The sequence below is a fragment of the Fusarium proliferatum genome, assembly GCF_900067095.1.
Source record: "Fusarium proliferatum ET1 genome assembly, contig: FPRO_scaffold003, whole genome shotgun sequence".
Classification (NCBI taxonomy): Eukaryota; Fungi; Ascomycota; class Sordariomycetes; order Hypocreales; family Nectriaceae; genus Fusarium; species Fusarium proliferatum.
Genome location: NW_022194792.1, coordinates 770,676 through 794,543, shown reverse-complemented (window position 1 = coordinate 794,543; position 23,868 = coordinate 770,676). Strand labels below are relative to the sequence as shown.

Sequence of the window (23,868 nt, the reverse complement as noted above, 5' to 3'; positions counted from 1 at the left end):
TTTCTGTTGCTTAGAACTTGGGTAGATCTCGACTCTCCTCTTCCGCCCGACTTCCTTCTCTCATTCTGGCCCGAACTGTTCGGATGAAATTCACAATGGAGCCAAGAACTGGGCCCCGTATGCGAAATCACAAGACATCCGAGATATGTGCGCAATGTCGGAACCGCAAGGTACGTGACAGGTCCGAACAAATGAACGTCGGCTAATGGATTGACTGCAGGTGAGATGCGATGGCGATCCAAAAGGCTGTAACAACTGCAAGAGGCTCAAGTTCAATTGCTCTCTTCTAGCAACAGACTCCGACAACGCGATAGAGATACTAGAAAGACGACGCGTATCTAGGGCGTGTATACCTTGTCGCGATCGCAAGCTGAAGTGCTCTGGCCAGAGACCGACATGTTCGAGATGTTCGGATCGACGAAGTCTTTGCCACTACCCTTCAGCCGCAAGGGCTAGCATCCATGACTCTGGCCCGTCGCCTCGTGGTGAGCCCTCGATTGCAGCGGGCAGCACTCCATCGGCCCCAGAATCCGACCACCGTGAATTTCAACACTCACAGGCTCAAAGGCAACCAAGTCGTCAGCTTTGGTCGGGCTCGATGCCAACATCAGCACAGATTTCACAATGGTAAGTCATACCATTATTTCTACTCGCGCTTGCAAGGCTGATTGGAAACAGGGACCTAGGAATAGACAAACAAACCGTCAAGCAACACATCGATGCCTACTTCGACCTAATACACCCGATACCATGTTACGGTTTTCTCCATAGAGCAACCCTGTTACAATCGTGGTCAAAGAATGAGCTAAACCCGTGCGTGCTATCCGCGATATGCGGGATAACATCGCGGTTTATCAACCCTGGCAGCTCTGAACATAGAACGATGGCAAAGAAATGGATTGAAGATGCAGAGTCACACCTCCTCAGACGAGTTGCGCAGCCTCGGCTATCAGATATCGAGGCATGGCTTCTCGTTACGCTAGACCACTATCTCTCGCAGCGTGTCAGCAAGATGCTTGTCTCGATGGCTCTAACATCGAGGCTCGCCTACATCCTTCGGCTTAACCACGAAGATCCGCGTCAGAAGTTTTTAGTGCAAGAGCGTCGTCGACGACTGATGTGGGCCATCTATATCATGGACTCGTTGTACTCAAGTGGGAAGACGGAGTTCACGGCATGTACTCCAGAGACTCTCCACATCCGGTTGCCATGCGCAGAAAAGTCGTTTTCCATGGATGCTCCGGTAACAACAGTGCCGCTGCACTCGAGTTCCCATGAAGATACAACCAATATTGGCCTGCTTGGCTACTGTATTCGCGTGTTGGACATTCGTAATCGCGTGCAAAGGTTAGAGCTCAGATATACTGCTGCATACTTCTCGCCTAACTTAGACTTAGACTTACCCTCACGATCACGAATCACCGAGAGCCTATCGATCAATGCCTTCTCGCAGTAGAGTCGATCGAAAACGAATTGCGCCAATTTTCAGCTAGTTTGCCCGCACGATACCATTGGGACCCAGCAGCCTTCTCTCTACGTGCTTTTTCGCCTTCGCGTACCCCATTTTTGATGCTGCATGCTTGGTGGCATCAGACACATTGCGACCTCTTCCGCTTCACCATTCCCGGCTTCAGAGAAGGCCTCCCGACAGCTGAGATACTACAACTATCACCAGAATACACCTCAGCATGTCGCGAAAAGTGCCTGTACCACGCCATATCCGTTTCCAAGATCCTTGAGATACCCAAGTCAGTTGGTGGATCGGAGTTGATCAGTGATCCTTCAATTGCGATGTGCGCTTTCCATTCTGCGAGGATCATTTCAAGACTTGGACAGTACCCTATGGGCGATATGCCACAGACGGAGCTTGTCGCTCGATTGACTGCTTGTGCTGAGGCCTTGGAAGAACAGGCAGTGATACTTCCCACAACTGCGATCTTGAAGAAGGGCATTTGCGATCTGGTAAATGATGCCCAGCGCGACCGCCACGGACCTTACGCCTGCCCTTCAATCTGGGAGGACGAAGAGTCAGAGAGCTACAACGCAACAGGAGCTTCAAGAGACATCAGTGGTTCCGGGACCAGAGAGGTATTTTCCAAGCACAGCGTCACCGAAACGGTTCAGAACCTTCAATTTCAGCCCGGAGAGCAAGGCGAGTGTGAAGACCATGGAAACTCTGGGCAGCCAACTTCAGAAATGGCATTTGGGAATGAAGCAGGGCCTGCATCGACAGCGAACTTTATCTCCATGAGCATCTCGCCGCTGCCTGGGCCAGTCACTCAGGATCATCAGGATCAAACAGATTTTGGTCTTTACATCGGGGAGTCTGAGCTTCACTTGGACAGCATATTTAATTTTGGGCTTCACGGGCAGTATGGCTCTGGGCAGCCTGACGTTTTCATGGATTCATTCTGGCCTCTTGCAGATACAGATTGGACCATGCCAGATGTTGGTAGTATGTAACAATACGACTCTTGCTATCATTTGGAACAAATACTTATATGTATATTGTATAAATACACTTGCTGAAACTATGTATCGTTCCAATACATATCCTTCTCCACCTTGAAGCCCACTTCTAAATTGCCACTTGAGCTCCTCACAGTAGCGATATATGTTCCCGATTCGCAAAACCAGCTATTCGCCGCCTCGTCCCAAACCGCGGTGCTGTACTTGTCTAAAGACATAAACGCCGTCGCCTCGTGACCCGGCTCCAAGAAGACCTTCTGGGAGCCTACAAGTGTTCGCAACGGGCGGTGAAATCTCGACTTCTGGCCTGACTTTGTCGCATCATAAGAGACGTAAAGCATCACAACTTCGGCTCCAGCCATTTTGCCGATGTTTTTCACCTCAACGCCTAGACCATCCTCAGTAACTCGGATATTAGATGTTGAGAATGTTGTATAGCTTAGGCCGTGGCTAGATACTGTTAGCGGTAGTTTACAAAAACTCGTGGAGTCGACTTACCCGAATTCGAAAGCTGGCTCAATGCCCCGAGCATTGAACCAGCGATGCCCAACAAAAACATCCTCAGAGTAGTATATCCTTCCGTTGTCGCTTCCGAAACTTAAGAAAGTCGGCCCATCCTGGAGTTTGCTCGGGAATGTGATAGGCAACTTGCCACTGGGATTGGCCCTCCCGAAGATAATGTCGGCTACTGCATTGCCTGCTTCATTCCCTCCATACCAGCTATGCAGGATAGCCTTTGCTTTGTGCCGCCATGGCGTCTCGATCGGGTTTCCTGCTTGAGTCACCACTATAGCATTCGGCTGAACCTCTAGCACCGAGGACACAAGGTCATCCACATGCGGTGGTAGACTCATAGACTCTCTGTCCTTGCCTTCCTTTTCCAAATCTGCATTGAGGCCGACTACAACGAAAGTGTGTTTACACATCTTCGCAGCTGTGACAGCACGTCTAATGCCTTCCTCTGGATCGAGCTTTAAACAACCGCCCAGACGGCATGCTCCACCCGGTATAGGAATGAAGGAGCCGCCTGTTGTTATAGAGGTCAATGCACTGCCAGCCTCAACGCGCAGTCGATATGTCTGACCTGCCTTCATCTCGTATGTCCCACGTTCTTCCCTAGATCCATGACCGAAAAACATCCCAGCATGGGTCTGTGACGTCGCGTTGTCGATGACTAGCTGTTCGTCTATATATAGTCTCGAGACTCCGTAGGTAGCGAGACCGAATTCATAAGTCCCGTCTATTTCTGGCTTGTAGTAAGTTGTCATGGACATATAGAACGTCTCGCCCTTCTCTGGGTGATCATAATCCATTAGCTGGTATGTTGTGTCTGGAATGCTTTGATGGTCAAATGGCTTCCTTGTTTGCCACGCTGACTCCGGCTCGTTGAAAAAAGAGATAGAGGCACCTGGCTTCCCATTCTCATTCTTGATGTGATCGCCCGTGAAGTATGGCAGCAAAACGTGGCCGAATACTCCAGGCTCAAAATGCACCTTTACATTGGATGCAAGTTGGTCGCTGATTCCTTGGAAGACAGAGCTGGTGTAATATGGTCGTAGATTCGCACTTCCCCCACCACATGCTGCGGCAAGCTTGGCGTTTGGACCGATGATAGCGACATCCTCACAGTCTGCAGGATTAATGGGCAGAATGTTGTCCGAGTTCTTTAGCAGTACGATGCTCTCCGTCGCGAGTTGTCTGTTTAGCGCTCTGTCCTCTGGTGAGTCACGAGTTGATTCTTTCGTCGATACTCGAGCTGAAGCTGTGCTATTGACCAGCTCGAGAACCTTTCTTGCTCGCTCGTCTATCGTCTTGCGACTGACTTTGCCTGAAACGACTGCGACCAAGGCCTTCTCAGCGCGGTGTCTTGAGGGACCTGGCATCTCAATATCTACGCCCGCATTGAGTGCATCAGTGCAACCATAAGTGCCGTACCTAGACTGTCAGTTTGCCGTGATATGATTAGCAGTGGACTACTTACCAGTCACTCATGACTAGACCGTCAAACCCCCACTCGCTTCGTAATATGTCTTTCAGTAGCTTTGTGCTTTCTGACACATGTACACCGTTGACCTTGTTATACGAAGACATAACAATCTTGGGTTTGGCATCCCTAACGGCCATCTGGAAAGGTTTGAGGTAGACTTCTCGCAACGCCCTCTCTGACATGCATATATCCATGGACATCTTGGCCGTTTCTTGATCATTGGCCACAAAGTGCTTCAAGGCTGCTGCAGTACCTCTGCTTTGGACTCCACGAATAATTGCTGTCGCTAACACGCCACTTAGATGTGGATCCTCAGAGAAGCTCTCAAAACCGCGGCCATTGAGGGGTCCCCGGACCAGATTGACGGTAGGGCCTAGCCAAACATGTGCACCTTTCGCGTCACATTCTCTGGATAGCAGTTGACCTGCAGAGTAGAGAAGATCGGGGTTCCAGGTTGCACCAAGTCCAGTCCCACAGGGGATACATAATGCCGGAACAGGGTTGAAGAACCTCCCTCCGCGAGCACCGTTGGGCCCGTCAGTGCATTTTACTGATGAGATGCCATGAGATGGTATAGCTTTAGAATGCCAAAAGTCGGATCCTGTGGGTTATGAGTAATGGTTTACTGAGTGGTAGGCCAATGATAACATACCAGACAGAAGAGAAATCTTCTCAGCAAGAGTCAAAGACGCTAGTGTTGACTCAACGTCAATGGGCTGTCTTTGGAGAATGTGCATTTTGTCGGATGATTGCAAGGCTAGAACAAGACAAAGACGATAAAGCTCGAGGCATGAATGCTCGTCATTTCACTGGAGGCAATAGACCCAAGTCTTTCATGTTTTGCTGCTGGATGAAAACGGCCAAGCGTACGGATTAGCTGACTCGTGGATCTGCTGGTCTCGGATGTCGGGCGGAGCACTGCAGTGAACGGTTCCCCGAGTTCTCTCGCCAAAACTTAGCCAATCATGGAGTACTGCATAGTTTAGTGGCTCTTTAATGATGATCTTAGGCGAAGCCGACTTCGTGGGCTATCCGAGATTACCCTGTAAAGCCGGCAATATTACACATGGCGGAAGACAACCACGAATATTCCATTTTGCTGGATACCAAGAATGTTTACCAATTTCGCAATGAAAAAAGCTCTTTATCTGTAATCTTTTGGTGTGATTTAGTCGCGAGATACCAGCTACCTAAACGATTCTAAATGATGTTCCGAACCCTTACAAAGTAAACAAATTGATGCCATCGCCTGACTCACGAAGCTTCTTATTAGCCTTCTGCAAGCTGAATCTCATCAACACACAAGTCGCAACTGAAAGCGCCGAGAAGGCCATCATGAGCAGATTGGCTTTGATGTAGCGCGGTCCATCACTAGCAGGGAAGAAGTACGGACTCCAGATATTACCAAGCTGGCTGAGAAGATTGATGATAGCAGTAGCACAAGCGCGCTTCTCAGGCGTCTGGTTGAGGGTTGAGCTAGCCCAACTGAAGACCATGGCGTTGGATGAGAAACAGCCGCAGATGTAAAGGAAGGCTGCTGCATACCTTGCGGCGTTATTGAGCGTGGCAACGGAAATGATGAAGCCGATGCAGGCAACCGCTTGGGGAATGGCAATGTGATAGCCTCGGTTCTTGCGACGATCGCTGGACCATGCTGTTGCGAAGGCAGTAGCTGTAGCGATGAGATAAGGAGGAGCTGTCAGAATGAGCGTAAGAGTTGTGTTGCCGAGTTTGAATCCCTTGACGATAGTGGGGAAGAAGCTGTTAAAGCCGTACGCACTATGGTTAGCCGTGAGCATGATGACCTATTCATTGTTAGCATTCCCGCGTGACCTTTTGCAGTAATGCAACTTACAAAGACCCAGGTTCGAACATCCTTGACAGCCATCATCAACCCCGCAAAGACACCGTGATCTGCATCTGGAAGAGAGACACGGTCTCTGTTGATACGCTCCACAGCAACCTTCTGCTCATCGTCCGACAGAAGCCACTTCATAGCTCCAGTCTTTTGTCCCGGGAAATCTGGAAGCACGAAGAAGGCGATAATAGCCGCCATGAAACTTCCAGCGCCTTCAATGATGAACAGCCATTGCCAGCCTGCCATGCCCCTAGCACCCTCCAGTCCTGACAGAACACCAGCGGCAATGAGTCCTGAGAAGGCGGTGGCGAGGAGAACACCCGAGTATAGAATCGCGGTTCGAAGGGCAAGCTCCTTGCGAGGGTACCAGCAGCTGAGCAGGAACATTGCACCTGCGCTCGGAGTTAGTGGATATGTTGTGTTAAGTCGAGGGAAGAGACATGCCTGGGAAGAAAGGTGCTTCTGCAATACCGAGGAAGAATCGGATGACGATCAAGTGAGTGTAAGTACCGGCACCAGCAGTAGCGGCAGACACAATGGACCACAGAGCAGTCCAGGCTGGGATGTACATCGACGGGCGGGTTCGAGTAAGGAGCATGTTGCTAATATCCGTTGGCCTTTGAGCTTCGAACTAGAGGGAGTTGTTTTACCTGGGGAGTTGCATAAGCATGTATCCGACATTCAGGATGGACACTGCAACATTGAACTGATTGCCTTTGAGACCAAGGTCTTGTTCGAAGGTGCTGAGACGCGCTTGACTAAAGACGGCAATCAGCGAACTGCTAAGTTTGATGAACGCTAGGTTAGAACCTACGCGATGTTGTTTCGATCGAGATAATTGAAGAAGTAAAGCAGCCAGACCATGGGCAGAAGAGTAAAGTCCAGCTTACGGACCAGACTCTTCTCATTGGTATCGTACTGCTCATTTGTCATGCCAAGTCCGTTGCTAACGGCCTCTTCAGCCTTGACTGGCATCTCGTCGACGTGCTCTGACGAGAGAGAAAGATCCTGCTTCTGCTCGGTCATGGCGACAGTCATTCTGAACGAATATGGTACGAGAACTGTTTGGTTGAATGGAAGTCTCTAAGCTAAGCTGAAGACCTTGCCGTGAGATTGATTGAAGTTATTTCGCGTGCACACGTCCATCCTTATATTGGTTTTGCCTCTTCGCTAGTTCTCAGCTAAAGACTCTGATGCTGGACTTCCCCAGCCTGTTCCCCAAAGTTCATACCCCGCATTCCCCAGACTCTATCATTGAATATCTGGGCTCGAGGAGCTGTCCGTGAGACGGAAGAGTCCTGCCACGGGAATTGGCCAATAGGAACGTGCCCATTTCAAGTCTTCCCCACGGGGCGCAACTAGCGCGTCTTGCACACTGCGGAACGCGGAACTGTCCTCTCCACTCTGCATCAAAACATCCGAGCATCAACTTCTCAGCAGAACGTTACAAGCCAAGCTCCTACTGGCTTTTCAATTTCCGGAAGTTATCTATCATGTCATCTCAAGCCCGCGAGCTGTTACGCAAGTTTACATCATGCGACGTAAGACAAACCCCGCAGGTACCTATTCCAGCTCCAACTCCCTGACCGTTTTCTAGATCGGAGATGCGCTGGTCAAGCTCAAGTATCCCAGAGGTGGCTTTCTGCAAGGCATAAAGTTGCAGTCTGTCGACTCGAAAACTCGTATCTTCGGCCCTGCTGTCACGGTCAAAATGGTTTTAACACAATGGGAAGATAAGCCCAAGCTTGACACGCACTTCGTCGACCACAATGTGAAAGGTGGAGTCATGTATATTCATCAGCCTCCTTCGGCAGTCTCTGCATGCTGGGGTGGCCTCATGTCCACCCGCGCCAAGTACCTTGGTGCGGAGGGAGTCATCATCAGCGGAAAAATGAGAGATATAAACGAGCATAAAGAGATCGGATTTCCTGTACATATTACTTCCTCATTCCTACTATGATTGAGCTAACCAGGCGCAGGTGTTTTCGCGAGGCCAGTCTATCTTGGGATCAAACACTTTCACCCGAGCCTCAGAGATCAATGTTCCAATTCAGGTCGGCCGTGATATGTGGGTTAACCCAGGCGACATCCTTGTTGGAGACGCTGATGGTGTTGTATCCGTTCCTCCCTCTCTAATAGAGCAAGTCGTGGCTTTGTGTCAGGAGCGAGCTGAGATTGATGAGAAGATGTTTGCCGAGCTACGTAACGGTGCGGCCATGGGGGATTTGATCCGTACTATCCGTAAGGATAAATAGACCCGATATACGAAATTGGCAAACCGCCAGTCAGAATAGGTTTTGATGGCTTTTTACTCTATGCCATATTTGCATCGTATCAGAATCAACGATGGTAAGGTGTGAGGATAAGGGTAAAATACGACCTCGAAATTACTCTGCTCTGCTCTGAATCTTCCAATAAAATAACCTACAGCCAGTCTAGCCAAATAGTCTCTTTGGGTTATCAACCATCAACATATCCCATTCCTGATCTGACAGCCACTCCCTCAGACTCCACAGCCATGCCTCATCGTCTACCTCCAGAAACGGTGTCTCCTTCATAGCTTCTTCACGACTTCGTACCTTCATCCTCGGGGTATGCGGCCAGTCACTACCCCAAATGACCTGACGCGGGTTCGCATCTACAAGAGCTCGCACAAGAAACTTTAGGTCACTATATCTTGGACTCTGCTCAGAGACACGATAGGGAGCGCTGAGCTTAACATAGAGAAGACCGTCTTTGACGAGCCGTAATATCGGCGCGAATCCTGGCTGCTGAGTTGGGTCATGTCGGTATTCAGCTGGAAGCATGCTCGGTGCCTTCAGCAGTCCAAAATGATCAGTGATGAGGGGTCGGCCTGTTGGAGCCACTTCTTCTCTCACAAATGGTTCGAGCGTGTCCCAGAAGTCCGTTCGGATAGTTGTCATTGTGAGACTCCAAGGAAGAGATAGACGAGCCACCCGTTCAAGGTACGCACGGAGAGTCTTCTTCTGGAGCTCCACATCTTCCATCGCGTTATAATGATAGAGATTTACACGGAGACCGCAGATACCTGCAGCCTGCATATCTCGTATCGCATCGTCGGTAGTATTTTCTGGGTCAATGACACCAACACCTGCTGTACTTGACTTTCCAAGCTGGGTGACAAAGGTCTTGAGCGAAGTACAGTCATCGCCGTAGGATAGACCATGGGTAAGCACGGAATTGGTGATGCCGAGTTTCTGTCGGAAGGTCTTGAAGGACTGGACTGTTGCGGCGGGAGGCGTCAAGTGGCGGGTTGGACTGTAGGAAAAGGTTGATGCTGGTACAGTGTTACTTGAGGTCTTAAAAGATATAATGCAAAGAGGACATACGCTCGAAAATATGGTGGTGGGTATCCCAACCGCCCTTGGGGAACAGCTCAGCTTTGGTGGACTTGGTGAGAACTTGGGTAGCCATGTTTCTACGTTGGGTGATATTACTCGCACGAAAGATCATTACCGGAAGGATAGAGAGACTGCATCAGCTTACGGGTCCATTCCGGTCCCTTCTGAGCTTTTTAGTCAATACTTGGGCCCATTTCTCCGGCGGCGCGTCGGTCATGGAACCATCCCGATCAGCGGCGGCGGGTTTCGGAGCAGTCCATGACGGATCTAGCCCGATTAAACATGCGCTGGACCGGAATGGACTACTCCCCTCGTGTTGATAAGCTCCACAGGAGTAACATGACGGGCTACCGGTCAACGGATCGATTCAAGGTTTAAACTGGTGACCGAATTTACGAGCATAGATCACGTATAGGAAAACGGAAATGCGGCATCTCTAGTATTTTGCTGCTGATGAAGCCTCCGATCCTTCATAACCCCTCAGCACTCGGCTTTACTGCCATTTACTGGTAGGAAAAGCCTCGTGAACCACTGGACCTTCGTTTTTCCCAAGCAATATGCAGTCAATTGAAAGTCCTTCTATAGAGGCTTCGTTGAATCTCCAAAAAGGCAAACATGCACATGGTATGCCTATATCCCATTAGCGTTCATTCAACTCCCGCCGTCATACTTACGGTCCAACCCGTAGAAAACTCGGTACCCATCCTCGGAAGATCCAAGCAGGTCCTTCAATCCGGAATGCCTCCCTTGCAGTAGCTACCATGCCTGCTCCTATTGTAGACGTGGAAGACATGGCTCTTGTTTTTAAAACATCGAGAGGATTGGTCAATGTTACCGCGATCACAGCTGCTAGAAACGCAGAAGTAGCTTGTACAGCCGGCGTTTCTTCTGCCTTTCGATAGTCGAGGATGCGCTTTTTTATAATATCATAACTTGCAAGCTGCCCTGCTGTTTGTGCTGCAGCACGTGTGCAGTTGGGCAGCCATCCTCGCATGTAAGCGCCAATACCTTCTTCCCGCGCAATTCGCAGGATCCCGTCGCCAACATGACGATAATTGTGCCGCTGGTGGGACGGGAGTGAGCCGTCATGCTGCATCCTCACATTCAGAACGTCGGCAAAGTTGCCGGCAATTCCACCTGCAAATCCGGAACACCACGCGGTGACAAGGAGAAATTGGTTACTGGGAGAACGAACCGCTTTCGACTTTAGTTCCTCGTAGATGCCAAAGCGAATGCCCGAATAGGTGAGTTGGCGCACCACAGATGCTGTCAGACCACTGTATAAGCCCGATACACCTTCCTCACTGATGATGATCTTGATGGCCGAAGCAAATGACGGGGCCACATTTACCGCACGTGTCTGCAAACGGACCTGCATACCAAGATCTAAGGTCAATCAATTGAGGGGAATATGAACTATGAGGCTGCTTACCTTGACTAGAATACTTGTGTTAGTTCCATTTAACGAGAAGAAGACGGTGTACTGTACCGAGATCGAGAGGATGAGTGACGCAAGCGGCTAAGGCGCTGGCACTGCCGCCAAACCAAAATGGATATTTGAGGCTGCTCTCTAGTTCATCATCTTTGTCTGCTGAATGGTCGACCATCGTATCACGGCATCCAGTCCGCCCTATGTTCCTGTAAACTCTCGATTCGTGAGGGTCAGTAAATGGCTCGTCCATCTCAAAAATGCTATCAAGTGACGGATCAAAATTTATATGAAAGCGACTTAGTCCCTATATCGCTTTTAAAGAAGAGATTCACCGGAAATCGTGGCACATCAGTTTTGGTCGGCGGATTGTCTGTTCGCCGATCAGCGGGATCCAAGAGTCGGCGACTGTTTACTTACAAGGATTTTCGTTCCGGGCAATCATAGTCAACAGTGGGGGCTTTAAAGGTACCAATGCATCAAGATGATTGAGAATCATGCATAAAACAATGATCAGGGTAATTTACTCTAGGCATACTACTTCTGTCGGTCGTCACTTGTATCGAGGACAGTAGATGCTCCAAACCAGGTTTCCAATATATGACCACATGACAGCCTCTATATATACGCGAAGATCCCCAGATAAACTCAGGTCGGCCCTCGTCTTTGCCACGATGCCACGGAACTGATAGATGCTCTGCATAATCTCACGTCGGCAGACTTCTTTCGCCTCTTCCTCCCCAATAGCACTCTGTTTCATGATGACCCAAATTGCATTGAAGACGTAGTCCTGCCCCATATCCTGTGCCGCTTTTCGTTCTTTCTCCCAGGAGTAAAGGTCGTTCGTCAAGCCTAGGGCGGCATATCCTGGCCTCGCTAGGCTCATGCATAGATCGTATTCTTCGTCGGGGATAGTAATGCCCATGCCAAAAGTTAACGATCCGAACCAGATCCTATTGCTGTTAGCCGAAGGCACATCCCATCAATATCGTGCGAGCAGACTTACAATTCACCTGCATCTATGACCCGTGCTGGAATGTATTCCTCCAAGGTCTCAAAAGGCGTCATTCTCGTCCGAGATGCTAACTGGACAAAGCTTGCCCATGCCTTCATTGTCGTAATAGCCCGCCTTTGATCTATGGCCATCATTTCCGAGAATATTTGTGTTTGAAGTTTCTTCTCAGGGCGGCTTCGGGCAACGACGTCGAGCGTAGGGTTTACAAACGGCTGAAGAAACCTGTCAAGATTCTCTGTCGGTGTTTTAAGTTCAAGCATTTCCATGTCATCTGTCAAGGTTTAGTATATCCCTGTCGACTGGCAAGGTAGGCTCAAACCGTCATAGAGAAACGCAAACTCATTCGCATACGAAACAACCTCAAGCCTTTCTGGGCGACATTCGGGAATGGTCACGCTAATGAAGCCGTACGGGTCGGCCAGGCCGCCTTTGTACCCATGAACTGGACGTACGTAGTGAGTCCAATCCTTCTGAGCTCGAAGTGCTCCATTGATCTCCTTGGCTGAGTCCTTGTGCATTCGCAGAGGTATGCCATGATCCAAGTCATGTGTCTCATAGCGTGAGGCGTCGATTTCCTCAGAATAACAAAATTCCATGTCTCGAATACGTTAAATGCAGAGTTCTACTTGGATCTAGTATATTTTGCGTCCCGTAGTCACACTAAATAGTTGGCATGAAACTGCCTAGTTGGGCATGGTATTTATATGGACAGTTATATCATAGGCTCGAAATGGTCAATCAGCCGCTTATGCTTGACCAATCGAGCCTGATCATCCGGTATCAACCATGTTAAAAGACATATCTCCACAGCGCTTAGATAAGGATAATTACCTCGATGGATGCCTAGACTAAAGGAGGAAAGATCCGACACCTCGGGACCCTGATCCTAGGTGGCAAACGACTTAGATAGATAAGCATAAGCTTAGAAACCTTTATCGAGCGTATTAAGACATCCTAGATTATGGTCTGATGTTTTCTTGCTCTTCAAGAGTAGCCTTCCAGGAGAACACATTCATTATATGCGCACATATTTCTCGAGAATGTCATGCTGTTCGTCCCTGAACCATCAGTAGTCACTGCACTAAGCAATTCAACAACATTGATTGATGTGACAGATCAGGATATATAAAATATCGAGTAAATCTGACTATATTTCCTCTATAAAATACAAATAACTTTCAATATCATGTCTCGAGACCAAGGTCTGCATGATTTCAACAAGCTACCTTAGTCTCGGTGGCTGTCTACCGTCTCTCACACGTGACACATTCCCTAGCGGGGTCATCCACTCTCATCATGAGCAATTGTCAGCTTCACCAGACACTCAGCAACAACAGCCAACCACATCGTCTGCTGTTCTCACCCCTGCAAACTTATTGACACCCATGGCTACGCGTATCAACGCCCCTAAAAAGGTCCGCCTGGCCTGTCGACGCTGTCGAATCCGCCGCATTAAGGTGAGAACCAGTACCTACTTCCAGCAACTCGACCTTCCAGACTAAAGCTTTTCCTCCTTGGCTCGTGTTAGTGCGATGGTCAAATACCCGCTTGCACCAACTGCGCAAAGGCCGGGCAGGTCTGTCTAGATATCGACAGTCAAAATTCAGATGTTGTTATTCCCCGCAAGTGAGTACGCGTCACCACATCGCGGAGCATTCATTGACATTAGCAAGTTTCGTGTCCGCCGCCCGTGAAAGAATACGATGGTTGGAAGACATTATCAGAGACCGTCTACCCGATGTAGACCTACGTTCTGGTCCTCAGGTCGATCCTTCGTCGGACCCAACAGCCCCCTCCCAGGATGAGCGAGTTCCCGAAGACACCGACATCACAATTTCATCAATTCCACCGGCACCAGCAGTTTCGCGCAAACGGTCAGCAGAACCATCAGGACAATCTAATCAAGATGAAACCTTCCCCGAACGTGCTCATTCTGTCGCCGTCAATCTGGGCATGCTTTCTCTCAATATCGATTCACCTCAAAAGCATTACCTTGGCTCAAGCTCTGGACTTCTCTTCACAAATCTTATCGGAGCGTCCCCGCCGAGTGTAGAGTCCACGCCTCAAGGTCCTCAAGGGGACAAATATGCCGGAGAGCTCGAATGGGATGATGACGCTGTTGCTCAAGATCAAAACAGGAAGTATAATCAAGAACTGTACAATCTTCTAAAACAGGTGAATTCATCGGCTGTCGCGCGTTGACCTAATCACTAATTATCAGTAGGAGCTGCCGTCGAAACACAATGCACTCGTATTGATACACACATACATTCGTTGGATCCATCCCGACTTCCCCTTCCTTGAGCCCCTCTCTCTCTTCAGTGCCGTCGAAGCCATGTATTCTTGCCTTAATGGTATTCTGGAATGCGATATATCGTCTCATGGATGGCCTGCCAATATGCCGCCGTTTCGATGGAATGGTAGAGTGGTAGTCCCGGGGTTTTCAAATGAAGAAGGTGCTACATTGTCAGCAGTCGCATTTGTCCTCTTTATGGTCTTCAACATCGGCGCTCTAGTCAAGGTGAGATCACGGAACTACGACTTTCCGCCACAGCGCTTTTACCGTGCCGCCCTTCATTTTTCCAAGGAAGCTTTTGCACATATTACCTTGTCATCGATCCAATCTCTGATGATGCTAGTCATGCATGGTATGCTTACGCCAGCAGAGGTCAACCTTTGGACTTTAGTGCATCTTGGGCTTGCATATTGTGTTGAGACTGGCATACATCGGGAACAAAGCCAGCGGAACCCAGACGACTTCGCTATACTACAAGTCAGGCGCTTCACCTTTTTTACGATTTACTCCCTAGATAGGTAATGCTGCAGAAGCTTGAACATTTGAGATCATACTGACTGTGCCAGGTCCATTTCATCGATACAGGGAAGGCCGCTTGGCTTCAGGGACGAAACCTTTGACGTTAAGATACCAGAAGTGCTATCGAGCCCTGATGATAATACTCAAGGTCCACTTCCACCATCATTCATAACTGCCGTAACCCATTACTCGTCATATCATTTCAGACTGGACCGGATCGTGTCCGATATCAAGCTTCACCTATATCACCTGCCCGGTGATTCAAGCTTCTTCCCGTGGCCGGACAATCCCACGGAACAACAGGCCAGGATTCAGCAGTCTTTAAATAATTGGTGGCAGGAGGTCTCAAATGATGCGTTTGGGTTTCCCAGTCTTGATAACCGACAACGGGAAGTCTGGAAGATAAAGCTCGGACTAAAATATCATACAACGATGGTCTTACTCTTCCAACCGTCCCAGGTCATCCGACAGCCCGCTTCTGAGGCGCTCCAGGCTTGTTTCGACAGCGCAGCCGGTATTTTAGATGGGTATCAACGACTTCACGATCTTCATGGTCTTCATTTCGGATGGCGGGCTGTGCAGAACATCTTTGCTGCTGGCGCGACATTAATCTACTCATTCTGGACGTCACAAACCGTTCGGGAGAAGGCATCCCCTGAAACAATGTCAAAGAATCTGAGAAGTTGTTCTACGCTTTTGACAATTGGAGGCGAATGGTGGCCGTCTGCAAGGAACGGTCAAGCCAGCTTTGGGTCGGTCGCAGATTTGACCATGAAGAGACTGTACATGGCCGATGCATCTAACAAAGCTCCGCGTCTATCCCTACATCAAACTGCTTCTAGCAGGCCAAGAGACGCAGGCGACGCTGACGGGCCAAGAAGTCAGCCTCCGCCTGGATTCTTAGATGAGACTGGCCAGTCGGCTGAGATTGACACCAATGCAACGTGGCAAAATCTAGACTTGGGTGTTGGAGACAACCCCGACCAGTTTGACTGGTCATCAATTGCGGGCGGGTTTGAACCAGAAATCGAGATGTTCCTAGAGGACTTCAACAGATCCGATTTTAGCTGGAGCTTTCCACTGAATGACAATCAAGATCTAGACCTCTTCGGAACGGGTCCAAACCCCGGTTTCTGAGTTCGGGCTACCACGATAGTGGACTGTGGGGAACGGAGCAGTCCGTCAGCGGCGAGAAATGGAGTGCGGACTACTCCAGGCTCCCTCGGCTACGGGACGAAGAATTGTAGAGACAGGTTTTTGCGATAACAAATAAGAACATGCTGATTACCATCCAAGGGCATCATAATTGCTGCATGATACTTGCCATGCATATTTTGCAACTATCGCAAGAATGCCGCTGACAGCATCACGACTCAGCCTGCGATGGGTTTGCTCCGCCCGGCAGAGGTCCTTAGCACAAGCGCGACGATGCTTAGCGACACATTCGTCTCACGTAGCATTGAGTCCTCTCGAACCTGTTGGTAACTCTGCTCATCTCTTGACGCCACCTGTTAACCAGGTCACAGTACAATGCCCTCGATTACACTACCCGCCTCCAATCCCTCCGCCGCGTCCAAGGTACTAATAAAAGACCCTTGACCCTCTCCGAAAAGCTACTGTACAGCCACTTGATCCACGACAACGATGATTGGGTACTCGACCAAGTAGAACGAGGAAAGACGATCCTCCGTCTACGACCCGATCGCGTCGCCTGCCACGATGCGACAGCGACTATGGCTCTTCTCCAATTCATCAGCGCTGGTCTACCGCGCGTTCGAGTACCAACATCAGTGCACAGCGATCATCTCATTGTCGCAGAGTACGGAGCCAAGAAGGACCTTGAGCGGGCTGCGGGAGATCATCGCGAGGTCTATGCTTTCCTCAGCAGCGCAGCGAAGAAATACGGTATTGGGTATTGGAAGCCTGGTGCAGGTATTATACACACTACTATCTTTGAGAACTACGCTTTTCCAGGTGGATTATTTATTGGTACAGACTCACATACTCCCAATGCTGGCGGAATGGGTGTTCTAGGTATTGGAGTTGGCGGCTCAGATGCTGTGGATGCGATGGCTGGAATGCCATGGGAACTTGTTTGTCCCAAGGTCTTGGGTGTTCGTCTCACGGGAAGCTTATCGGGATGGGCCTCTTCCAAGGATATCATCTGCAAGCTTGCCGGCATATTGACTGTCTCTGGTGGAAAGGGCAAGGTCATCGAGTTCTTCGGTCCCGGCGTTGAGACATTGGGGGCCACGGCCATGGCCACTGTTTGCAACATGTCAGCCGAGGTCGGATCAACCTCATGCATCTTCCCTTACTCACAGGCTATGGCACGGTATCTTACGGCGACTAAGCGAGGAGACATCGCTTGCTACGCTGACGGCTTCACTGAGACATTGCTTACTGCCGACCGTGGCAGCGAGGACTACTACGACGAGATCATTGAGATTGATCTCTCAACGCTTGAACCTCACATCAACGGCCCCTTCACTCCCGACCTCTCACACCCCTTGTCCCAATTCAAGACACGAGTTGAGGAAAGCTCCTGGCCCTCCAATATCAGCCATAGTATGGTCGGCAGCTGCACCAATAGCTCCTACGAGGATCTCGAGAAGGTCTACGACTTGGTCCAACAGGCCAAGAAGGCAGGCATCGACCGGCCGAGGACACCCTTCATGGTAAGCCCCGGCAGTGAACAGATTCGTGCAACTGCGGAGGAGAGTGGTATCCTACCAAGTCTGAGGGAAGCTGGAGCTGTCGTCCTCAGCAACTCTTGCGGACCTTGCGTTGGGCAGTGGGACAGGAAGGATGTTGATGTCGCTGGCGCTGAGAACAACTCAGTCATTTCCAGCTTCAACCGCAACTTTACTGGTCGCCATGATGGAAACCCCGCTACACATTCTTTCGTCACGTCGCCCGAGATCGCCACTGCTTTTGCTTATGCCGGTGATCTATCCTTCAATCCTATGCATGATACCATTCCCATTGACGAGTCGGGTAACTCTCACTTCCTGTTCGCCCCTCCTGTCGCCAAGGAACTTCCAGAAACCTTTGTCGCTGGTAGTGATCTCTTCCAGCCACCTATTCTGGAAGATACGTCAGATTACAGAGTTGCCATCGATGAAGGCAGCGATCGCCTGGAGCTTCTGACGCCCTTTGAGCCATGGACGCCAGGCCAAGCAGAAAACATGCAAGTCCTGGTCAAAGTCTCTGGAAAGTGTACCACAGATCATATTTCCCCGGCAGGACCATGGTACAACTATCGCGGTCACCTGTCCAATATCAGCCATAATATGCTCCTCGGCGCAACGAATGGGTTCCTCCCCGATGCTAGTTCGTTAAACATGACTGGTAAGACTCAAGATCCTACAGATGGCACCATCAAGTTCATCCACAAAGCGGCGAGAACAATGAAGAACGCTGGCATTCGATGGTGCATCATTGGTGACATCAATTACGGCGAAGGTAGTTCCAGGGAACACGCTGCGCTAGAGCCCCGGTTCTTGGGTGGTGTAGCAGTTATCGCAAAGAGCTTTGCCCGCATTCATGAGACGAACTTGAAGAAGCAGGGGATGTTTCCGTTGACGTTTGCGGACCCATTGGATTATGGCAGGATACAGGAGGGAGATGTTATAAGTTTGCTGGACGTCGATGGCGATGCGCTCCAGCCGGAGAAGCAAGTTACGATGAAGGTGGTGAGTAAGGATGGGACTGAATGGACGGCGCAGTTGAATCACTCGTATCACGCGCACCAGCTTGCCTGGTTACGTGCCGGAAGTGCTCTAAATCACGTCAAGAAGACGATCTTGGGCAGCACGGCTTGAGGGATCCTGGACTAGAATCTGGTGGGTTTGGCGTTGGCGTTGATTGTGTATTTGCTTCAGGCTGTTGGTGATATGCATATATAGTTCAATACTTAAACTTCAATGGAGAAAACACAAATTACTAATGTTACTCGTCTTGACCTCCACGGAGTTCCTCTTCACATAAGCTGGCCATTCGATGTGGAGAAACGTCAACGTAATCGCCATAATCTCACCAATCGTTGAGGACTAGGCCCACCGCTTGCTGTCCATAACGTTACCCACGAGACAACCTGCGATACGCCGAGAGCCATGATGTATGTATTTTGATCATCTTTAAATAACACAACATCTCTAAGAACCCTGCTCATATATTGCCTCCCAGTATTTCACAACAGCCGAAGTCATACACATCACCGTCTCATCTCGACGCACAAGATGAAATGGCAAGACATCGCCAGGGTATCTCAAGCCAAAGTGCTGAATTCCATCCCCAACCGCTGGCGATTAGACGTCAATCAGTATCAGGACCTCAAAGACGTCACCAACGTGCCGTACACCTGCGGCCTGCTCAATGAAGAGCAGCTCAGAATCACGGAGCTCACAGCCACAGAAATAATCAAGAAAGTCGAGACTCGCGAATTGAAAGCGGTGCAAGTTTTGGAAGCATTTGCTGGACGCGCTGCGATTGCGCATCAACTGGTCAGTAATCTAACTACACAATGGTAATTGTCTAACGGCAGTAGGTGAACTGCCTGACTGAATGGTTCTATGAAGATGGTCTCGCAGAAGCAAGAGACCTTGATGAAGCGCTAGAGAAGGGTGGCCGTCTGAAGGGTGTACTACATGGTGTTCCTGTCGCTCTCAAGGTAAGCTATCTACCAGTCATAATTCCTTAACTACACTGACTCTCGTTACCAAGGATATCCATTGCGTCGCAGGTCATGCTTCGACAATGGCTTTCGTCTCAGGCAGGAACAATATCGTCGCTCAGGATTCCGCCGTCGTAGCTGCTCTGCGTGCTGAAGGCGCTATATTCTTCTGCAAGACAACCATGCCTCAATCCGCCATGGCAATTGAGACAGTCAGCAACCTCTGGGGTCGCACGTTGAACCCATCTAATCGGGATCTGAACGCTGGAGGTAGTTCTGGAGGCGATGCTGTCCTGGTCGCGATGAAGGGTACACCACTCACGCCCTCGACTGATCTCGGCGGGTCGATTCGTGTACCAGCTGCTTTCAACGGACTCTATGCTCTCAAACCAACAGCTGCACGGATCCCGAAAGGCCGGATGCCGGACCTTGGACAGAGTCTGGTTCAAGTTTCCTTTGGGCCTATTTGTCACTCAATTGAGGATATGGAATTACTAACCCGAGTCATCAATGCTCATCCTTACAATAAGTTTGATGTGACGTGCGCGCCTGTCCCATGGAGGAGGGCCGATGCTCCGGAGGGCAAGCTGAAGATTGGGCTGATGAATTGGGATGGCGTGGTCATGCCTCATCCACCAATTCTTCGGGCACTAGAACATGTCAAAAAGTTGCTGATAGAAGCTGGACACGAGGGTAATTTCAGATTAGTTGTGAACTGTGGATTCCAAAGCTAACTTCTGCCTCAAGTCGTTGACTTCAAGCCGCCCTTCGACTGCTGGCAATCTTTGAAGACTACCGTAAGTACCTGCGACCTGACCCGATAAAATGACTAATAAGACCGAAGTTCGACATTTACTACCAAGGCGGAGCCGATGGGACCATCGCTGCACTTGAAGAGTCTGGTGAACCGATTATCCCAGCTTTTGCTGACTTACTCAAGGTCTTCAATGTTCGGGAGCTTCCCGCTTCAGAGATTCTACAGGTAAGTCGAGACACAAAAGGATGTAACTTCTATTCTGACTATTAGCAGTTGAGTGGCAAGGTACGAGACTACAAAGAGCAGTTCCTGGCAGCATGGGATGAAACAGCCAACGACGGCCGACCCATCGATGCCTTGTTATGTCCTCCGGCACCTGGCGTTGGCTATCCTCATGACTTCAATACATACTGGGGATACACTTCGCTCTTCAATCTGATTGACTATCCTGCTGCGATATTGCCGATACCAGAACTCAAGGTCAGCTCTGAGCAGGATCCCCTTGATTTGGAATACGTACCGCTTGACACGAATCCATACGATAAACCCAACCACGAGACTTGTAAGTAAGACATAATGTTATTACATACACGGATACTAATTTTCCACTATTTGTAGACGACCCCAGGCTCTTCGAGAATCAAGCGATAAGTATACAAGTGGTTGGTCGTCCTTTCGAAGACGAAGAACTCATTCAAGTATCCTCAACCCTTGATGCATTACTTCGCAGGCTCTAGCAGACTCAAATACAGATTAATATTGCAGCACATGATGCTATCAATTGAAGAAATGTGTAGTAAATAGTCGAAATACTGTCTGATCTCTATAGCATTATATCCTACCAAGCATAAACTGTAAGCTGGTCGCCTCTGTATAGCCCCACCATGGTATCAATCACTTTCCCTGCTTCCGCCGTTCGCCAAAAAAGTCCGTCACGTAGGTTGAACATATTCAAGAGCGGCTGAAACCACCGCTCTCCCGGATCCTGTTCAAAAACTTGAGAACAGCTGGTGTAACCTCCTCAGGCCTCTCCATCATAGGCGCATGTCCAACACCCTTGACAGCAACAACCTCGCTATCCTTAAAGTTCGACGCGACCCAGCGAGCTTCCTCGATAGGGTCAGTCCAGTCGGGATCGGCATCTCCATATACAGCCAGTACCGGAGCCTTGACTTTGCTGATGTACGGCGCGACAACAGCGTGGTCGGTAGATAGTGTAGCGTGGAATGCCTTCCAGCGACCAGGGCCTGTCAGCATTGCGATGGATCTGTCAACTCGTTCTTGGACCTTATCGCCAAGACCGGGCCAGAGCTTGGGAGCGTATGACTTCCAGATCATAGGGCCGACAGGTTGACGCATTGAGAGACGGAAGAGACTGGCGACAAGCTTGCCAGTTCCAGGTCGAAGGAAGGCTCCGAGGAGAATAAGGCCAGCGACCTTTTCGGGATGGCTTCCAGCAGCGATTGTAGCAGCAGCACCAGACAGAGAAGCCCCGGCTAAGACAGCGGGCCCTCCGCCGTAAGCGTCAATCAGGGTTATGAGATCATCGGCGGTAGCTTCGTCGCCATAGCGGTTAAAGGTAGTGCTACTGTCGCCATGACCTCGAAGATCAACCATAGCGACTCTATAACCAGATTTACGAAGCTCGGTAGCCAGAGCGTCGTATGCGTCGCGAAAGTCTCCCATTGCGGGGGAACAGATAACAAGAGGGCCGTCACCAGCAATATCAACGGCGAGCTTACCACCATCTGTTTCAATAAATGTGACAGTCATTATGAATGTGATTGGTGGGTTAGGTAGTAAGTGTAAGTCGAAAGAAGTTGGGTGTTGCTTAATGCAGTTTGTAATAAATATTGAAATGGATGTATGTTTTTGAGATTGCTGATGATGAATATTTCCAACCATGAGCAGAACAATCTATGATATATATAGTCAGATTTGCATCCTTCTACGCTGCATTTTCGGGTCTGTAGGGCGAGCTTCGACCGATAACTCGATCACACAAAACGTTGATTGGCTCGCGCAGAAGCACGAGAAAATGCCGAGACTAACGCGAGACCAAGGATTCAGCTGGACTCTGTGATTTGTTGTGCCAACTGTCGGCTCTCGGCCCTTTTATTTTCCGCCACGTAGATTCATTTCTTTGGCGTGATAAGATAAGATCCGTCTTATCTTGTCTCTCACTTATCTCGACTGTAGCCTGCAGGGTAGTCAATGTAATATTTTTAATGTTTATACTGCGAGACTTCTCGGTGCCAATAATTCTGCAATGTGACTCTTTTTCTAGTATGTTATCTGATATTATCTTAGTCTGACCCGGTTTTTTGCCATTGCTTGTAGTGCTCCTTCCTTTGAGGGTTTTCCCGCCTCACTGCTACGCTACCTTTTTTTTTATTTTGACAAAAATTCATCAAGGGATACGTTTCTGCCGAGTCCCTCCATTTTCAAATGATATCACTTAGATGCTTTGCACAATATGAGAGTGTAAAAGTATTGACAAAACTATTAATCAGACTCAGAGCTCAGGGAGCTTCAATCCCACCAAGCTCTCACAAGCATCAACAACCCGCCTCTGCAGCTCAACCTGACTACAATGAGGGATTGGCTCCGCCAGCTTCCTCTTGGGCTCAAAATATTTACCCGTCAAGCTCTGATCATAGTCTCCCTCAGCCAGCATAATATATGTATCGACTCCGTCCTCCAGCCTGTCTGGCCCATCTTCACCACCAAGCTTCGTCGCAACCCATCCTGGATGAACAGACGTGACTGATGTATTCTTGAAGCGTCTGGCGACCGCGTTTGCGAGTAACATAACGTGAAGCTTTGAATCGCAGTAGGCAGGGAAGTCTTGGAACTGAGACTCGCCTCGCTCAAGCCAGAAAATATCCTTGACGCTTGTGTCGGCCTGGGCGTGTAGTTGAGATGCGATGTAAATGAGTCTCTTGGGAGGTGTTAAGAGACAGGTGAGAACATAAGGCGCAAGAACATTGACGGCCGTCTGAGCTGGGATGCCGGTGTCGGGAGTTTTGCGGAATGGTCCAGCCATCAAGCCAGCATTATGAATAATGGCATCGAAAGTTCCGACAGCATTGACCTCCTCGGCGAGCTTTTTCGTCTCTGACACGAGTGTCAAGTCTGCTACAAAGGCACCAGCAGCCCCAGGGCAATTCGCTTTGGCTTCTGCTGCGCGTTGAGCGTTGCGCGCATGAAGATAAACGGTGTGATTGCGCTTGACAAGTTGACGAGCAGCTTCGAGGCCCAAACCATCAGCTGAACCAGTAATGAGAATGCGAGCCATCTTTGTGGAGTAAATTGAAAGAAAGTTTAGTATTGGAATAAGAGCTTTAATGGGCTTATTGCGAGTCTGTAAATATATGTGGAAGAGAAGACGAGAAAATTATTTGAAACTTGGCACGTAGCTCCGCGCCGTAAAAACGTCAACTGCCGGCTTTCAAATATCCAAATTGGCTGCTAGCGTCCCGCATTGACGTATAACCTCGG

The 23,868-nt window shown here is 49.5% G+C and overlaps 12 protein-coding genes across 12 annotated transcripts; 5 read left to right on the top strand and 7 right to left on the bottom strand.

The window, feature by feature from the left end:
• Positions 1-95: 95 nt before the first annotated feature.
• FPRO_06892 (uncharacterized protein) lies at positions 96-2,463 on the top strand (the record flags this gene model as incomplete). Its single annotated transcript, XM_031228144.1, has 4 exons — positions 96-170; positions 221-627; positions 679-1,347; positions 1,398-2,463. 4 exons carry the CDS (start codon positions 96-98, stop codon positions 2,461-2,463), a joined length of 2,217 nt encoding a protein of 738 aa, XP_031078510.1.
• Positions 2,464-2,531: 68 nt separating this feature from the next.
• Positions 2,532-5,193, bottom strand: FPRO_06893 (uncharacterized protein; the record flags this gene model as incomplete). The annotated part of the gene is made up of 4 exons (XM_031228143.1): positions 2,532-2,919; positions 2,968-4,404; positions 4,451-5,057; positions 5,109-5,193. 4 exons carry the CDS (start codon positions 5,191-5,193, stop codon positions 2,532-2,534), a joined length of 2,517 nt encoding a protein of 838 aa, XP_031078509.1.
• Positions 5,194-5,676: 483 nt separating this feature from the next.
• FPRO_06894 (uncharacterized protein) lies at positions 5,677-7,352 on the bottom strand (the record flags this gene model as incomplete). Its single annotated transcript, XM_031228142.1, has 5 exons — positions 5,677-6,261; positions 6,312-6,706; positions 6,786-6,916; positions 6,965-7,072; positions 7,129-7,352. The coding sequence occupies 5 exons, from the start codon at positions 7,350-7,352 to the stop codon at positions 5,677-5,679; spliced, it is 1,443 nt and encodes a 480-aa protein (XP_031078508.1).
• Positions 7,353-7,807: 455 nt separating this feature from the next.
• Positions 7,808-8,569, top strand: FPRO_06895 (uncharacterized protein; the record flags this gene model as incomplete). The annotated part of the gene is made up of 3 exons (XM_031228141.1): positions 7,808-7,855; positions 7,912-8,244; positions 8,294-8,569. The coding sequence occupies 3 exons, from the start codon at positions 7,808-7,810 to the stop codon at positions 8,567-8,569; spliced, it is 657 nt and encodes a 218-aa protein (XP_031078507.1).
• A 180-nt stretch (positions 8,570-8,749) lies between these two features.
• FPRO_06896 (uncharacterized protein) lies at positions 8,750-9,749 on the bottom strand (the record flags this gene model as incomplete). Its single annotated transcript, XM_031228140.1, has 2 exons — positions 8,750-9,612; positions 9,665-9,749. The coding sequence occupies 2 exons, from the start codon at positions 9,747-9,749 to the stop codon at positions 8,750-8,752; spliced, it is 948 nt and encodes a 315-aa protein (XP_031078506.1).
• Positions 9,750-10,346: 597 nt separating this feature from the next.
• FPRO_06897 (uncharacterized protein) lies at positions 10,347-11,054 on the bottom strand (the record flags this gene model as incomplete). The annotated part of the gene is made up of 1 exon (XM_031228138.1): positions 10,347-11,054. One exon carries the CDS (start codon positions 11,052-11,054, stop codon positions 10,347-10,349), a length of 708 nt encoding a protein of 235 aa, XP_031078505.1.
• A 604-nt stretch (positions 11,055-11,658) lies between these two features.
• FPRO_06898 (uncharacterized protein) lies at positions 11,659-12,716 on the bottom strand (the record flags this gene model as incomplete). The annotated part of the gene is made up of 3 exons (XM_031228137.1): positions 11,659-12,058; positions 12,112-12,391; positions 12,440-12,716. 3 exons carry the CDS (start codon positions 12,714-12,716, stop codon positions 11,659-11,661), a joined length of 957 nt encoding a protein of 318 aa, XP_031078504.1.
• A 789-nt stretch (positions 12,717-13,505) lies between these two features.
• On the top strand, positions 13,506-16,072 carry FPRO_06899 (uncharacterized protein; the record flags this gene model as incomplete). The annotated part of the gene is made up of 5 exons (XM_031228136.1): positions 13,506-13,577; positions 13,649-13,746; positions 13,794-14,295; positions 14,345-14,934; positions 14,983-16,072. 5 exons carry the CDS (start codon positions 13,506-13,508, stop codon positions 16,070-16,072), a joined length of 2,352 nt encoding a protein of 783 aa, XP_031078503.1.
• A 214-nt stretch (positions 16,073-16,286) lies between these two features.
• On the top strand, positions 16,287-18,759 carry FPRO_06900 (putative aconitase/homoaconitase (aconitase superfamily); the record flags this gene model as incomplete). The annotated part of the gene is made up of 2 exons (XM_031228135.1): positions 16,287-16,412; positions 16,462-18,759. 2 exons carry the CDS (start codon positions 16,287-16,289, stop codon positions 18,757-18,759), a joined length of 2,424 nt encoding a protein of 807 aa, XP_031078502.1.
• A 417-nt stretch (positions 18,760-19,176) lies between these two features.
• Positions 19,177-21,104, top strand: FPRO_06901 (uncharacterized protein; the record flags this gene model as incomplete). The annotated part of the gene is made up of 7 exons (XM_031228134.1): positions 19,177-19,440; positions 19,485-19,607; positions 19,661-20,303; positions 20,358-20,407; positions 20,455-20,592; positions 20,641-20,929; positions 20,986-21,104. 7 exons carry the CDS (start codon positions 19,177-19,179, stop codon positions 21,102-21,104), a joined length of 1,626 nt encoding a protein of 541 aa, XP_031078501.1.
• A 214-nt stretch (positions 21,105-21,318) lies between these two features.
• FPRO_06902 (uncharacterized protein) lies at positions 21,319-22,140 on the bottom strand (the record flags this gene model as incomplete). Its single annotated transcript, XM_031228133.1, has 1 exon — positions 21,319-22,140. One exon carries the CDS (start codon positions 22,138-22,140, stop codon positions 21,319-21,321), a length of 822 nt encoding a protein of 273 aa, XP_031078500.1.
• A 742-nt stretch (positions 22,141-22,882) lies between these two features.
• Positions 22,883-23,665, bottom strand: FPRO_06903 (putative short chain dehydrogenase; the record flags this gene model as incomplete). Its single annotated transcript, XM_031228132.1, has 1 exon — positions 22,883-23,665. The coding sequence occupies one exon, from the start codon at positions 23,663-23,665 to the stop codon at positions 22,883-22,885; it is 783 nt and encodes a 260-aa protein (XP_031078499.1).
• Between the last annotated feature and the right edge of the window lie 203 nt (positions 23,666-23,868).